The sequence below is a fragment of the Mustela nigripes genome, chromosome 13 (genome assembly GCF_022355385.1).
Source record: "Mustela nigripes isolate SB6536 chromosome 13, MUSNIG.SB6536, whole genome shotgun sequence".
NCBI classification, from domain to species: Eukaryota; Metazoa; Chordata; class Mammalia; order Carnivora; family Mustelidae; genus Mustela; species Mustela nigripes.
In genome coordinates this window covers 17,220,577-17,237,298 of record NC_081569.1, presented here as the reverse complement: position 1 = coordinate 17,237,298, position 16,722 = coordinate 17,220,577, and the positions used below count along the sequence as shown (strand labels likewise).

At 37.5% G+C, this 16,722-nt stretch overlaps 1 protein-coding gene across 3 annotated transcripts in view; it reads right to left on the bottom strand.

The window, feature by feature from the left end:
• LRRC28 (leucine rich repeat containing 28) overlaps positions 1–16,722 on the bottom strand; it is a 158,595-nt gene that overhangs the window by 60,234 nt on the left and 81,639 nt on the right. For 2 of the 3 annotated variants that reach the window (XM_059371661.1, XM_059371660.1), the window contains exon 6: positions 514–720. The exons of the other annotated variant lie outside the window; for it this stretch is intronic. In XM_059371661.1, coding sequence (XP_059227644.1) covers positions 514–720 — 207 coding nt within the window. The remainder of the gene's footprint in view (positions 1–513; positions 721–16,722) is intronic. 3 annotated transcript variants of the gene reach the window in all.

The window sequence follows — 16,722 nt, the reverse complement described above, 5'->3', positions numbered from 1 at the left end:
TAATATGTTATGTGTTAGCCAGGGTGACATTTCTAGCTCAGCAGGCAGTTCGGCCAATTGTAAAGTTTTTAAAAATTGTGTAGTCTGGTTATCCGACAATACTAATCATTAGGATAACCAATACAAATTTTTCTCTGTAGAATTCAACATCTAGACAGATAGCTTTGTACCAGTAGCTATCCTTTCATATTGCTCAATATCCCCCATCAATTTTGTGGTCTTATATATACATACATACATGCTTTCATTCGAGTACATCATCTCCTATCACCTGTATTTTGTCTCTAAGCCACATTTACGTACAGATTTCCGTTTTATCATATGAAATCCTGGGCTGAAATCAACTTTGTTAACCAGGATTGATGCTTTGTTCAGGGCAAAAGTGGATTAGAGAGGCAATTGAAGATAAGCAGAATGAAGGAAACTACCCTATCCTTCCTAGTCAAGCACACAAAGGCTTTCTGTCTCTGTCTTTGGCTTTTTTGGCTTTGCCAGCCAAACACGATCACTTACCAAGTGGCAAAAATGCGAGACGGTTTCCAGCCATGGAGAGCTCGTTGAGGCTGGGCAGCTGGCAGAGATGACGCGGCACGCACCATAGACGATTGCGGTCCGCGGTGAGGTACTGCAGAGAAAGGCACATGTGAAGCCTCTCGGGTAAATTTAGCAAACGATTGGTAGAAATGTCTAGTGTCTGCAGCTCCTTCAAATCGCCAACCTCTACAACCAAAATCAGAATTAAGATAAATCGCATCCTGATTAGATTAAATAAAATGAATCAATACTGTTAACAGTTCAAAACAAATAAAATCAGTCGCTGCGGCAATTTCATAGACGTGAATGCCAAGGTAAGCAAACAATCTGGCAGAGGTAGGTATCTTTAAATTAGCCTGCTAGAACTTTTTTTGTTTTGTTTTAATGGAGAAGAATGCTGGCCTGGAAAAAGGAGAGACACAAAGTAGCGAATATGAGCCAGAAGTCTGTTACTATGGTTTCTGCTTCTTGATGAATCAAAAGTTGTTGCTGGCGTAGGAAAAGAACACTTACGGTGACTTCCAGGTACCTGGGCTTTGCTGCTCTTGTGATTTTCCCTTCTAAGTACATAGTAGAAGACTTAGAAACAAATTATAGTAACCCAGCAAGTGCACTTCGTTTATGTGAACTAGACAGAAAACTATGTGGCCTGAGAATTGAGATGCCTCTTGGAAATGTTCACAATGGCGAAGAATATAATGAGATGAAATTGTTGGTAGGCAACAGTTTTAGACACTGTTCAGCCACGTGGTTCCTTTTTTAAAAACCCACTCCAAGTGTACACATCCTAGGAAGATTTACTTTCATTCCATCCAAATGAAGTCTTTCCATTCACTTGAATATTCCCTCGTTAATGACACCGATTCTAGAAATCTGTTCCATGGTGAGTACAGTTATGTTCCTTATTATGGCAAATCCCTGGTTCTGAAGGTTAGGAAGTTCTTTACAAGGTACTTCATCCTTTTCAGGAAAAAATCACCACCATGAAGCCTCTCCGGGCACAGAAAGCGCTGCTAAGCAGTCTCTAGGGAATGGACCTTTATTCTGTGAGTTTCATCCGCTCAAGGCTCCACGGCAAGGGTCGTGTAGGGCAAGTCTACCTCTTCCACATTGTGGAACTTCCAAGTTGAAGTCCAGGGAGGGTGTCTCTCTGCTTTCTCTAATCCTGAGGCTGTTCCATAAGCCATTCCCCTCAGGGTAAGGTTTCCCATATTCCCACCACTTTATTGCCCCCACCTAGGCACATCCCAGTTTGTTCAGGGCTTGGGTTACTATTAGCAATGTCTTCTCTCCTGGACAGAAAATCTCCCCTATGGGATGCCCGGTTACACAGACTACGTTTTCTTACTGCTACAGACCAGGAGCTGGCAAACTCGGGCTCCCAGGCAAACTCTCTATGCCGTCTGCAAACTAGTTTTTACATTTTTAAAAGATGGCGAAAAAAACCCAGCAAAAACAGGAACAAGAAAGAATATGTAGCAGAGACCATATGTGGCCGGCAAAGCTTAAAAATAATTATTATCGTGCCATTTGCAGAAGAAGTTTGTCAGTCTTCGTTAGAGACAGTTACCCAGAGCATTTTTAGTAACTGTTTTTAATAAAAGTAATACAAGTACAAAATGTATTGATTTCTAGTTATTTTTATAACATTACAAGGGATTTATGCTGGGATATTCATACTTCATTGTCCAATTTCCCTCCTGCTGAGCAATGTAAGCATTTGAATACGGGCAGGGAGGATTCAGGGAACTGTCTATGGTGTTTAATTGGAGCTTTGTTCTGTTTGAACCTAACTGATGCACACGGGAGTCAATTTCATTCTTGGTTCCATTAGCACAGTATTTCAGTTAGATATGCCTGCCAATCTACCTACCTAATTCACACACACAAAATGCTTCTAATTTGGGATGTGTAAGGTGAGGGAGTTGAGGGAGGAATCATCACATCCTAGCACTGGATAAGCAGCAACTAGAAACCTTCCTCACCTTGCTTTGTAAAGTGACTATAGGACTGAAACAGGACAGAAGTGCAACCAATCAGCTACACACCATGGGGTCAAGGTGCAGAGAGAATACGACAAGGTATCTGCCATTGAGAATCCCTGGGCATACAAGCAACAATGTTTGGGGCAACTGGGTGGCTCAGATCATGATGTCAGGGTCCTGAGATCAAGGCCCACCTTAGGCCCTGGGCTCAAGGCAGAGTCTGCTTGAGATTTTCTTCCTCTCTCTCTGCCCCTCCTCCCACTCACATGTGCTCTCTTGCTCTCTCTCTCTAAAATAAATAAAATCCTTAAAAAAAAAAGAGAGAGAGAGAGAGATGATGTGTGATTGGAGGTCAGAGGAAGAAGAGGTAGATGAGAGGTGGAAGAAACTTTTGCAAAATGTACTGGAGGAGCCAGGTACTTGAATAGCTGAAGAGGAAAATGGACACAGCGCTGCCAGCAGGGCTTGGGGGCGGGGCTGAGAGACCAGGAAAGGAACGGAAGTGAAATAATAATGGAGCAGGCCCAGGGGCTGTTCGGAGCCTAACAAGCATCAAAGACACCCATGGGAGAAGAGTAGGAAATGAGTTCCTTGTGAGGCCTTCATGCAGACACGAGTGGCAGTGAAACTGGGGAGAGATGCGTGGACTCACGGCAGTGAGAAACTGACATGTCCTACAGATTCCTCCAGAATAACAGCACTCTTTATTAGAAACCAGAATGATGGATATATAAAAAGCAGTGGAATGGAAAGGGATTCTTGGCTGAGAAAGCAAGTAGACATTTGACTAGAACACCAGCAGTGTGACAAATGTAAAGAATTCCAGAGGTATTTTAAGAAAAGCATCAGGTACGCTTGATTAGAAACAGAAAACAGTGGAAGAAAAAAATGGTCAAAGATAATGTTAAAGCTTCTAGATTCTTATACTCTAAGTATGGTGATGCCAGTCCTAAAAACTAAATTTTTTAATGAAAAAGTTAAAATTATATCAATACTTCTGAATTGCAGTCTCTATTAAACCACATATTGAAAGAAATTCAAAAAATGTATTTAAAAATCCCATGGGAGCAAGCAAAATCAATTATTTTAATCACTGGTTACAAAATAACTAAACGTGTAAAAAAGTGTTTGGATATGGTCGCAAAAATTACTAAAGCTTGCGACTGCCCACCATTTTATTCTTCCAATAAAGACTTATTTATTTATTTAAAAGAAAGAACAAGGGAGCATGTGAGCAGACACGAGTGGGGGAAGGGAGGGACGGGGAGTCAGAGGGACAAGGAGACTGTGCACTGAGCAGGAGCCCTACACAGGCCTCAATCCCAAGACCCTGAGATCATGACCTGTGCTGAAACCTAGAGTTGGGAGCTTAACCAACTGAGCCACCCAGGCACCCCAACTGCCCACCATTTCAATTCAGCATTGCCTTACTGTATTGTGAGATGGGGAAATAATATTTGATTATGATTCTAAGTTTTCCATAATGTGATGATTTACTTTTTACAGTGGTAACAGATCAATATTTACACTCTGCTTTGGCAGACATGCACATATATTTCAGAGATTAAAATTAATAACACTTTTGACCAAAAAAGGAACACACATAATGTCAGTACCAAAGGTCAAAGTACTGAGGGATGGGAAAGAGAATGAAAAGTTGACATTTCTTACTTCCTATGTGAGATGAATAAAAGCATTTTATTAAATCTGAAACATGCAGGACTGCACATATTAAATGCATGAGTACAACAAAAGGACATTATTCTTAGTAGCTTACAATATTTTGGCCTTTTCAAGTGTTATAAAAAACTTGAGCTATGATTCCCATTAAAGTACTGAGTTGAATACTGTCTATAATGTGATTAGGAAATTAATGATTTTGTCAAACCGTGAAAGTATGTGGGAAAGAGAGAAATAAAAATTAAATAGCTTCTCAGATAGACTCAATTGAGCATAATTTTTATGACCATTTTATACTAGGACGCAAATCTAGGACTACAAATGGCATCCTAACTTCAACAATTGATTAAGAAATATATTTGCTTAAGCTCAGTCAATGCAAAGTATATTTTTTTGGCCAAAATTTTATTCAAGTTCTAGTTAGATACCATATAGTGCAATGTTGGCTTCAGGAGCAGAATTCAGTGATTCATCACCCACATACAACACTCCGTGCTCAAGACATCTACTGGCCTCCTTTACACCCATCCCCATCTAGCCCACCCCCCCCCCCCCTTCATCCCCCTCAGTTTATTCTTTTTTTTTTTTTTTTTAAGATTTTATTTATTTATTTGACAGAAGAGATCACAGGTAGGCAGAGAGGCAGGCAGAGAGAGAGGAGGAAGCAGGCTCCCTGCTGAGGAGAGAGCCTGATGCGGGGTTTGATCCCAGGACCCTGGGATCATGACCTGACCAGAAGGTAGAGGCTTTAACCCACTGAGCCACCCAGGCGCCCCCCCCTCAGTTTATCCTTTAACAGTCTTTTTAGTTAAAGATTTTATTTACTTATTTGACAGAGATCACAAGTAGGCAGAGAGGCAGGCAGAGAGAGAGGAGGAAGCAGCCTCCCTGCCAAGCAGAGAGCCCGATGCGGGGCTGGATCACAGGACCCTGAGATCATGACCTGAGCCAAAGGCAGAGGCTTAACCCACTGAGCCACCCAGATGCCCCTCTTTAAGAGTCTTTAATGGTTGTTTCCCTCTTTTTTCTTTCTTCCTTCCTATCTTCCCTTCTTTTTGTTGGTGTGGGGGAGGGGAGTACATGTTTAGAAAGCGATTGGGTCAAACAAGAGTTATCTAAGATTCTAACTTAAATACAAGAAATACGAAATAAGCCTGGTGTAGCAAAATATCAGGTAGAAATAAAGAAACAGAATCCAAAGTGTGGGCTCCAGTTAAAAACTTGAAAACACTCAGCCAACATAAATCTAGCAAAAGTGCTCAAGTCTGAAGATGACACCGAGGCCAGGGCAACAGGATGAAGTAACTCTTCCTTCATTCCTGAAAATCCAAGATTCCTGCTTCTGTCACATCAGTCAGACTGAAAAACTTGGAGCATCTCTTGTAGAGTAGGTATGCTGACAACAAATTCTCTTAGTTTTCCTTTACCTGGGAGTGTCCTTCTACCACTGTAATTCCTAAAGATTATTTTGATTAGATACAGAACTCTGGGGTGACCATTCTTTCTCCTCAGTACTTTAAAGATGCTGTTCTATTGTCTTCCAGCCTTCATGGTGTCCAAGGAAAACCCTACAGTCATTTGAATCGTGGTTTCTTCAGGTGCTTTCGAGATTTGTTCTTTAACTTTAGTTGTTAGCAGGTTGATTATGATGTATATATAAATGACTTTTCTGAATTTATCTTAGTTGGGGTCAGCTGAGCTTTTAAAGTAAACTCTATACCCAACGTGGGGCTTGAACTCACAACCCCAAGATCAAGCATCACATGCTCTACTGATGGAGCCAGTCAGGCCCTCTTAGCTGAGTTTTTTTTTTTTTTTTTAAGCTTTTATTTATTTATTTATTTGTCAGAGAGAGAAAGAGAAAGAGAGAGAGGGCACATAAGCAGGCAGAGTGGCAGGCAGAGGCGGAGAGAGAAGCAGGCTCCCCGCTGAGCAGGACTCGATCCCAGGACGCCGAGATCATGACCTGAGCCAAAGGCGGTGGCTTAACCCACTGTGCCACCCAGGCGTCCCTTAGCTGAGCTCTTTAAATCCATAAATGTATGTCTTTCACCAAATTTTCTGTTATGCCATTATGTCTTCAAATGTAAGAGTTACTGAAACTGGGTAAATACAATAGACTATTTATTTTTCTCCTTTTAAGTGTTTCGAGATGTGCATGACTGCTGAAGGCAAAAATCGTAACATCACTGATATGATTTTCAGTGTATACAGATGTACTACTTCTGGTAAGTATAACAATAAAAGGTTGATGGAGGAAAGCAAAAGAAATTTCCAAGTAGATTTTGAAAGATATCTATATTGTAAGTTCTAATGCAGAAAAGAGATAAGCCTGGGATACCTGGATGGCTTAGTCAGTTAAGCATCCAACTCTTGATTTCAGCTCAGGTCATGATCTTGGGGTCAGGCCCCAAGTCAGGCTCCACTCTCAGCTCACCGCTGCTCTTCCCCCAACCTGTGTGCACTCTCTTTTTCTTTCTCTCTCAAATAAATAAATAAATAAAATCTTCAAAACAACAAAATGAATAAAAAGATAAGCCCCAAAAGCCAATAAATGAATTCAAACAGAATACTAAAATACATTTGAGTAATAACAAGAAAGGCAGTAAAGAAGGAATAAAAAGACGAAATCAGAGGTGACAAACAGAAAACTAATAATAAAACAGTAAGCCTAAATCTAATAAGGTCAATAATAACATTAAAAAGCAAATAGCCCAAGCATACCAATGAAAAGAGATTACTGGATTAAATACAAGATGCTAGTATAAAAGGAATCCATTTAAAATATAAATACATGGGTAGATTAAATATAAAGTGATAAAAACACATGCCAGGCAAACCATAACCAAAAAAGAAACAAAAAGAAAAGCTGGACCTTCCAGCAGATGGAGTGAGGAGGCTGCCAAATCCTCTGCCCAGAAAGTAACTATAAAATTACATGAAATTGTCAAAAGCAACCGTTTCAGTACTCTGGAAACTGACCAAATGGAAAAGCACATATTCATGAAAAACTATGACACTTCCAATAAGAAGAAGAGAAGTATGTGACAGGCTCACTTGGGGTGGTTCCCATCCTTCCACCCAGCCTGGTTAGTACAACAGTCCTAAGACAGCTGGGCAGGGGGCAAACAACTGGCAGTTTCACCGCTGGAGGGGGCTGACGTGATCTGGAACAAAAGGTGAAAAACCCACACCTAGTACTGTCCTTAATAATTAGTAACAATTTTGGTTGCAAGTGAACATGAGAGGCTGAGGCATGTTCTTGATTGAAGCAAGCAATAAATTGGGCAGGTAGGCCAGAAATTTAACAGTGAAGCAGCCCAACAGAAAATAATAGGGTACTCTTGTACTCTATTACTGCCTAAATGTAAATGGGCTTTTGAACCCACACACAGATCTATTGAAAGAGGACAGAAGCCATACCTCAAGGTGTTCAACCGCCAAGATACACAGAAACAGGCACAAATCCTAATAAGCTAAGCTTAAAAATAAGAACAAAAATAAGGAGGGAAAAAAGAACATAGAGACATTACCACAGAGACATCAATGGTCACAAATTGTGGGGAAATGGATTTCATATTTTTAGTCAAGGCAAATTACTATGAATATCAAATAAGTAAATAGAAATAGCAATAATTCTCAGGTGGGAGGAAAATCAGAATTCAGAATTCCTACTAATATATTATTTAAAATGTCTATTTTAAAAAATTACAAAACATGCATTAAAGGAAAGTATAACCCATACTCAGGAAAAAAAATGAGTAAATAGAAAATGATTCTAAGTGTACCCAGATGTTGAATTTAGCAAACAATTACTTCAAACGAGCTCTAATAAATACACTGAAAGAAATAAAAAAGTGGCGCTTGGCTGGCTCAGCCGGGTAGAGCATGTGACTCTTGATCTCAGGATCATGAGTTCAAGCCCCACACTGGGCCTAGAAAAGGAAGGAAGGAAGGAGGAGAGAAAGGAATGAGGGAAGGAAGGAACAAATAAATGAATGAACGAATTAAAAAGAACAAGTTTGAGGTGCCTGGGTGGCTCAGTTGGTTAAGCAGCTGCCTTGGGCTCTGGTCATGACCCCCAGGGTCTTGGGATCGAGCACCAGATTGGGCTCCCTTCTCAGCGGAGAGCCGGCTTCTCCCTCTTCCTCTGTCTGCCACTGTGCCTACTTGTGTTCTCTGTCTGTCAAGTAAATAAATAAAGTATTTTATTTTATTTTTATTTATTATTATATTTATTTATTATTTATTTATATTTGTTATTTTATTTATTATTAAAAAACAGAAAGAACAAGTTCAAAGAAGGAAAGCATGATGATAGTGACAAAACAAAACAAAACAAAAAACCCATGAAAATCTAGTTTTCAAGAAGAAAACTAGAAAATTCACAAATATGTAGAAATTAAATAACATGTAACTGAACAATTGTGAGTCAAAGAAGAAATCAAGAGAAATTTTTAAAAAATGCCTTGAGACAAATGAAAACGGAAATACAACATACCAAAACTTATGAGGTATATAGCAAAAGCAGTTCTAAGAGGGAAGTTCACAGCAAAAAACACCTACATCATGAAACAAGAAAAAACTCAAATAAACAAACTTACTTTTGTATCTTAAGGAACTAGAAAAAGAAGAACAAAGCCCAAAGTTCACAGAAAAAAGGAAATACTAAAGATCAGAGCACAAATAAATGATATAGAAATTAAAAATAGAAAAGATCAATGAAACTAAGAGCTGGTTCTTTGAAAAGCTAAACATAACTGACAAACCTTTGGCTAGACTCACAAGAAAAAAGTAGGAGGACTCAAATCAATCAGATCAGAAATAAAATAAAAGAGGAGACTTAGAACTGATACCACAAAAACATAAAGGATCACACGAGACTACTATGAACAATAATATGACAACAAATATGACAATCCAAAAGAAATGGATAATCTACCTACCAAGAATGAATCATGAAGAAACAAAAGATCTGAATATACCACACCCTTTACTAGTAAGGAGACTGATCAATAATCAAAAACCTCCCAATGAACAAAAATCCAGGACCAGATGTCTTTTCTGGTGAATTCTACTGACTATACAAAGAAAAAATAATCCCAATCCTACTCAAACTGTTCCAGAAAAACAGAGTTTGCAAAAAACTTGCAAACTCATTTCATGAAGCCAGCATTACCTTGATACCAAAACCAGAGAGAGAAGCCCCAAGAAAAGAAAATTACAGGCCAATATTCCTGAAGAACAGACACAAAAAGTGTCAACAAAAAATTAGCAAACTGAATTCAATGATACATTAAAAGGATCCTGTCCCATGAGGAAGTGGATTCTAACTCCGGGGATGCAATGATGACTCAACATCTTCAAATCAATCAATGTAATAACACCACATTAACGAAATGAAGGATAAAAATCATATGATCACCTCAATTGATGCAGAAAAAGCATTTGACAAAATTAAACACTGTTTTATAATAAAAATTTTCAACAAAGTGGGTACAAAGGAAATTTACCTCAACACATTAAAGGCCTTATATGATGGTCACAGCTAACATCATACTCAACAGTGAAGCTAAAAGCTTTTCTTCTAAGATGAGGAACAGACAAGGATACCTATCCTCATCACTTTTATTAAACATATTATTGGAAGTCCTAGTTAGAGCAATTAGGCAAGAAAAAAATATAAAAGGCATCCCCATTGGAAAGAAAAAAGTAAAAGTGTCGCTATTTGCAGATAACATACACAGAAAATTCTAATAACTCCATTAAAATATTGTTAAACTAATAAACAAACTCAGTAAAGTTCCAGCATAAAAAAATCCATAAAAATCTGTTTCATTTTAATACACTAATAATGAGCTATTAGAAAGAGAAATTAAAATAAATTCCTGAAATCTTGCCATTTATGATGATGTGGATGGAAATAGAGGGTATTATGCTCAGCGAAATAAGTCAATCAGAGAAAAGACAATTATCATATGATCTCCCTAATATGAGGAAGCTGAGAGGCAACGTGGGGGGTTTGGGGGTAGAAAAGGAATAAATGAAACAAGATGGAATTAGGAGGGAGACAAACCATAAGAGACTCTTAATCTCACAAAACAAACTGAGGATTGCCAGGGGAGGAGAGTAGGGGGAGGGTGGTTGGGTTATGGACATTGGGGAGGATATGTGCTATGGTGAGTGCTGTGAAGTGTGAAGTGTGTAAACCTGGAGATTCACAGACCTGTATGCCTGGGGCTAATAATACATTATATGTCAATAAAAAATAAAAAAAATTATAATAAAAAAATTTAAAAAATCAATTTCCTTTCCAATTGCATCAAAAAGAAAAATAACCTAAAAATAAATTAAACCAAGGAGGTCGAAGACCTGTGCACTGAAAACTGTAAGACACTGATGAAAGAAACTGAGGAAAATACAAATAAATGGAAAGATACACTGTGCTCATGAATTTAAAGTATATTGTTAAAATGTCCATACTACCCAAAGCAATCTATAGATTCAGTGGAATCCTTATCAAAACATCAACGGCCATCTTTCACAGAAATAGAACATAAAATCCTGAAGTCTGTATGGAAACACAAAATACCCAAAAAGCCAAAGCAATTTTGAATAAGAACAAAGCTGGAGGTATCATATCCCTTGGTTTCAAGCTGTATTACAGAGCAATAGTAATAAAAAAGCATGGTATTGGCATAAAACAGACATATAAATCCATGGAACAGAAAAGAGAGCCCAGAAATAAACCCATGCATAGATGGTCAATTAATTTACAACAAAGGAGCCAAGAATACACAATGAAGGAAGAATAGTCTCTTCAGTAAATGGTGTTAGGAAAACTCGACAGCCACATTGAAAAGAATGAAACTGGCCACTATCTTACACCATACACAAAAGTAAACTCAAAATGGATTAAAGACTTGAATGTAAGACCTGAAACCATAAAACTCCTAGAAGAAAACAGGCAGTCAGCTCCTTGACAATGATCTTGGTGATTTTTTGAACCTTTCACGAAAAGCAAAGACAAGTGGGACTGTATCAAACTAAAAAACTTCTGTACAGCAAAGGAAACCATCAACAGGTCAAAAAGGCTATGTGTGAGTGGGAAAAATATTTGCAAGTCATATATTCGGTAAGGGGGAAATACACAAAAACAATAATAACAATATAACTCCTACAACTCAAAAGCAAAAAATCACAATCTGATTTTAAAATGGGCAGATCTGAATAAACATTTTTCCAAAGAAGACATACAGACAATGGACACACATAAAGATTCTCAACTTCACTAATTATTAGGGAAATGCAAATTAAAATCACAATGCTGAAACACCCGATACCAATTAGATTGGTTATTATCAACAGACAAGAAATAACAAGTGTTGAAAAGAAAAGGGAATCCTCATGCACTTTTGGTGGGAATATAAATTGGTGCCGCTACTATGGAAAACAGTATGGAGGTTCCTCAAAAAATAAATTAAATAAAAATAAAATTACCATATGATCTAAAGATTCCACTTCTGCACACTTATCCAAAGCAAACAGAAACACTCAAAAGCACCCCCATGTTCACTGCAACAATAGCCAAGGTGTGGAAACAATGTAACTATCCATGGATAGATGAATGCATTAAAAAAAAAAAACAAAAAAACCCTGCAATGGAATATTATTCAGCCATAAAAAAGAATAAAATCTTGCCATTTGTGACAACATGGATGGACCTTGAGGGCATTATGCTAAGTGAAGTAAGTCAGAGAAAGAAAAATACCATAAGATCCCCCTTACATGTGGAATCTTTAAAAAAACGTTTAAGATACAGAGAACAGAACAGTGGTTGCGGGGGGGTGGGTAGGCAAAATAGGAGAAGAGAGTCTAAAGGTCCGAATTTCCAGTTATAAAATAATTCATAGGGATTTCATGTACAGCACTGGTAACTATAGTTAATAATACTATATTGTATATTTGAAACTTTGTCAAAGAGTAAATTTTTTTTTTTTTTAAGATTTTATTTTTAAATAACCTCTATACCTTGCAAAGAGCTAGATCTCACAACCTCAAGATCGAGAGTTGCACATTCCACTGACTGGGCAAGCCAGGTGCTCGTAGACAGTAAAGCTTAAAAGTCCTCATCACAAGAAAAAAAAATTTTCTAACTATGGTGATGGATGTTAACTAGACTTACTGTGGTGAACAGTTTGTAATATATATAAATATCAAATAATTATGTTATACATTTGAAACTAACGTAATGTTTTATGTCAATTATATCTCAGTTAAACAAAGATGAAAGATATTTATTACCATAATAGAAGGCAATAAAGGAGATACAGAGGAACATAAAAGATATGAGTTGTGTAGATTACAAACAGGAAAATGGCTGATGTAAATATATCCATGCCAACAATTACAGTAAATGTCAGCAAACAGAACAATGCAAATCTAACAAGAATGTTAGATGGCCTAAAAAACAATATGCTCTCTCTAAGAAGCACACTTTAGATGTAATTGTACAAACAGGCTGAAAGTAAAAAGGATGGAAAGAATTTATACCATATAAAAAACAACAGGAAGAGGGACAGACCAGCTAGTTTTGTATCAGAAAAGTCAGACATTAAGATGGGAGAAATACATGTGGAATATATATAATATATGGAATATATATATGGAATATATATTATATAATATATATAAATCTGGAATATGTAACAATTTATAACTATATGCACTCTAAAAACCAAAATGTACATACAGCAAAAACTGACAGAACAGAAAGGAGAAGTAGACATTTCAACAATGACGGATGGTGATTCTAATACATCACTCCCAATAACTCATAGAACATCAGGTCAGATGCAAAAGACTGGAGGCAAAGGACTGAAACCACATGGACCTAATGGGACATTTACAGCAGAATACACATTCATTTCAGGTGTACATGGTACAGTCTCAGTACAGACCATTCACTAGACCAAATAACACATCTCATAAAGGAACTGAAATCATACAACGTATGCAGGAAGGAGTCTGGGAAATTGCCAATATTTGGAAATTAAACAACACACTTCTAAATAACCCACGAATAAAAGAAATTAAAAGGAAAATTAGAAAACATTTTTGACTAAATAAAAACAATACAATGTATCCAAATGTATGAGATGCAGTTAAGGGTGGGCTTAGGGTAAAATTTAAAGCTTTAAATGCCTACCGTAGAATAGAAAGTTTCAAACTCCTTGCCTAAGCTTCCACCTTAAGAAATGAAAACAAAACAAAACAAAACAAAACACCTGAAAACTAAACCAAAAGTAAGCAGAAGAAAATAAATAATAAAACATATAAAAAGTATTCAGGTCCCATGGGGTGGTGTACACGGGGCACAGGGGAGCCTTAGGGGGTACAGGAACTCCTCTGCGTTTGATTCTGGTGGTAGTTACACAACTCAAAGGGTAAATGTTTATGTTAAAATAAAAACTAAAAACAGGAACATACATTATTTTCAAAAATAAAATTCTTTCTAAAAGTTAAAAATAAAATTTACATTAAAGCAAATTTTTAAAAATTCCATGCATTGATTCCCTGGACATTAGAAATGAGTAAGAAAAAAAAAAAAGAAGTAAGTAGAAAAATAATCCTTGGTATAAAAAATATATAATTCATCAGTTCCTTAGCTGTTTTTATTTCTAGTAATGAGCATCTTGCATTTTGCTGAAGGCTTTTTAAAATATGGCATTATTACAATTCCCTTTTAATAACATTTCTATAATTATTTTACTGCTAAGAAATTTGGACACCTTTAACATTTAACATGGACACCTTCAAAAATATTTATTGCTAGAGTATCTTGAAATTAATGTAGTCTTACTGATGCCGAATTACAATGCATTCTTTCTGAAATACTAGTGGAATCTGACTCTTCTCAGCTGGTCTTCTGTGCCCACACCACTCCCCACGGAGTAAACATCAGAGTGTATACTTTATTTCCTCACTGTACCTAGAATAATCCTACCTTCACAGCTGCTACTACTGTTTACTCTTATACTAAATATGCAATATCTTAAAACTTTTCAGCTACTTATAGAATATCCTGAAAATGATTTCATTATTGCCACACAGTAATTACTTACACTAAGCATAAAAATAACACTAGAGTGCCAATTTCAAAGGAAAAAACAGTAAGTCCCCTTTAAATCATCACTCTCTGCTGATACACATTGACCTAACCTAAAATTTAAGTGGGAATGGGAAGGAAGCCACCCACTCCATGCCAAGCCAATGACCACAGAAAGTCAATAACAAGGCTTGGTGTTTTCAAGCACTGGCTTTTTCCAGTACCATGAGAAACAGCTCTAATTTGAGCTCCAAAGCACACTGGGTTAGCAAGAGGATACACAGAAATTAAAGGCAATATTGCAATGCCAAATTCCATTCTATATACAGTAAGTGTCTCTCTCTTTATATTCCTTCTCTTCCTCTTGATTTGGGCTGTGGAAGAGACATACTCTGGTATGTAGATATACGTTCAAAGCATAATCCTACTACTTATCAGCTGTGCAACACTGGGTTATTTACTCAAATATTTAGATCATTGACTTGACGGTTAAAAAACATCATCTGTAAAAAGAAAAGACAAAAGAACACGTGCCTCAAGTAATTAAATGAAAGCTCTGGTATAATTCAATAATGCATGGCAGAAAACAATAAATACAATTTTCGGTTCATTATACCGTATAATATTCTAAGCGTAAATCCTAAAGATGGATGTTTTAAACTGATGTGGTTTTGTCACAGAAACAACTGCGAACACCGTATGTGTGTTTGTTACGTCGAGCACACAGAGAGAGGCTCTGAGGAGGGAGATTAAGGAGATGGGCAAGACTACTTCCTAAAAACCAACTCAGATTCCCATCACCTGTCAGTCCATTTTGAAGGAGGGCTCACAACAGCATCCCCTTGGGTTAATAGCAATTACCAAATGATACAACCGCTTCGATATTATTTGTGACATCTGGGATCAAATCCTACATACATTCTAAAGTCATAACAAACATGTAAATTACTATTTCTGTAAGAAGAAGTTTAACCTGCTTATCTGACCTAAGAACTAGAATTCTGTAACAGTGAATACTATACTTGTCTTTTTCAATCCAGACTGATCACTCTGCAAATAAGCAGTCTGTCTAGAAATGGCCTGCTTTCCACAGGTGGGCTGGAACGTGTTTACAGGTAAAAAGAAAGTTTACCCTTTAAAACCTTTAAAATTATTTTTTTATTAAAACTAAAAAGGGTATAATAAAGCCTTTCATTTTCTCAATGATATTTTATGAATTGGCTAATGGCCAAATCTAGGGATACCTTTAGAAGCTATCATTTCCTCCACAGGGTAGAGACAGAGGACAAAGGCCGGATAACTGTGACAGGCCACACTGCAAAATCTGCCCCGAATGTCTTCTCTCTACCCACAATGATCCACACTGAGCTCAGCACCGTATCATTTCCTGCCTGAATTCACCTGATAGCCTCCTTAACTGGTCTTCTTGTTTCCGTTCTGCCCCTTCTCGTCCATTTTCTACAGAGAAGCCAAAGTGACATTAATTAAAATGCAAGCCAGATCATGTTCCATCCCTGTCCAAAACTCTGCCCTGGCTTCTCTACTGCACATGTGCATCAAATCTTACACACCATGTTACTAGCAATGAGGTCCCACGATCAGCCCCTGGCCTGCCTCTCTCATCCACCTCTGACAACCCAATTGCTCTGCCCTCCTTTCTGGCCCAAGAAAGGGTCCAAATCACTTCTTCCCTCAGAGACTCTGAATTGGCTGTTTCCTCTGCCAGGAATATCCCTTGCCCAGCTCCTCAAACTGTGGGCTCATTCTTGTCTTTTGGAACTTCAGGGTTATATTTTCACAATGGTCTTCCTGGACATTGTAATTAAATAGGAACACACATTCTCAATTATAGGACCCCATTTATTTCCTTCCCTGCATTTACCACGATCTTCACTTATTTTATTTATTCACTGATTTACCTATTAAACCACAGTCAGTGCCTCCCATTAGAAAATAAACACGAGAGCAGGAATACTGACTGCCTTATTTATTGCCATTGCCCGAGCACCCCGCAGTTTCTAATTCAGTAAGTAGGTGTTCAGTAAATACTCTTTGAATTAATGAATCCCTTAAACTGTCTCACTTGTTAAACAACCACAGACTAGACTTACAGCTTGAAAAAAACTCTCACAATTTATTATTCTAATTTGTTTACCAAAATTATAAGTTACAGAACTTTGATACAACTCACAAATCCTTGAAAAAGTAAATGTGAAAAAAAAGAAAAAGAAAAAAATGAATGTGAAATCCAAGACCCCCAGAAGTTTATTGTATGTCAAAGAGAATTTAAACTCCCCCCAGTGCCTTGTAACTAACTGTCTCCGTGGACACAACTCATGGGACTCTTCGGCAAAAGAGATTGCTGACAGAAGACTAGCAGCTCACATATTAAATAGCCACAGACTGTTAAGCATT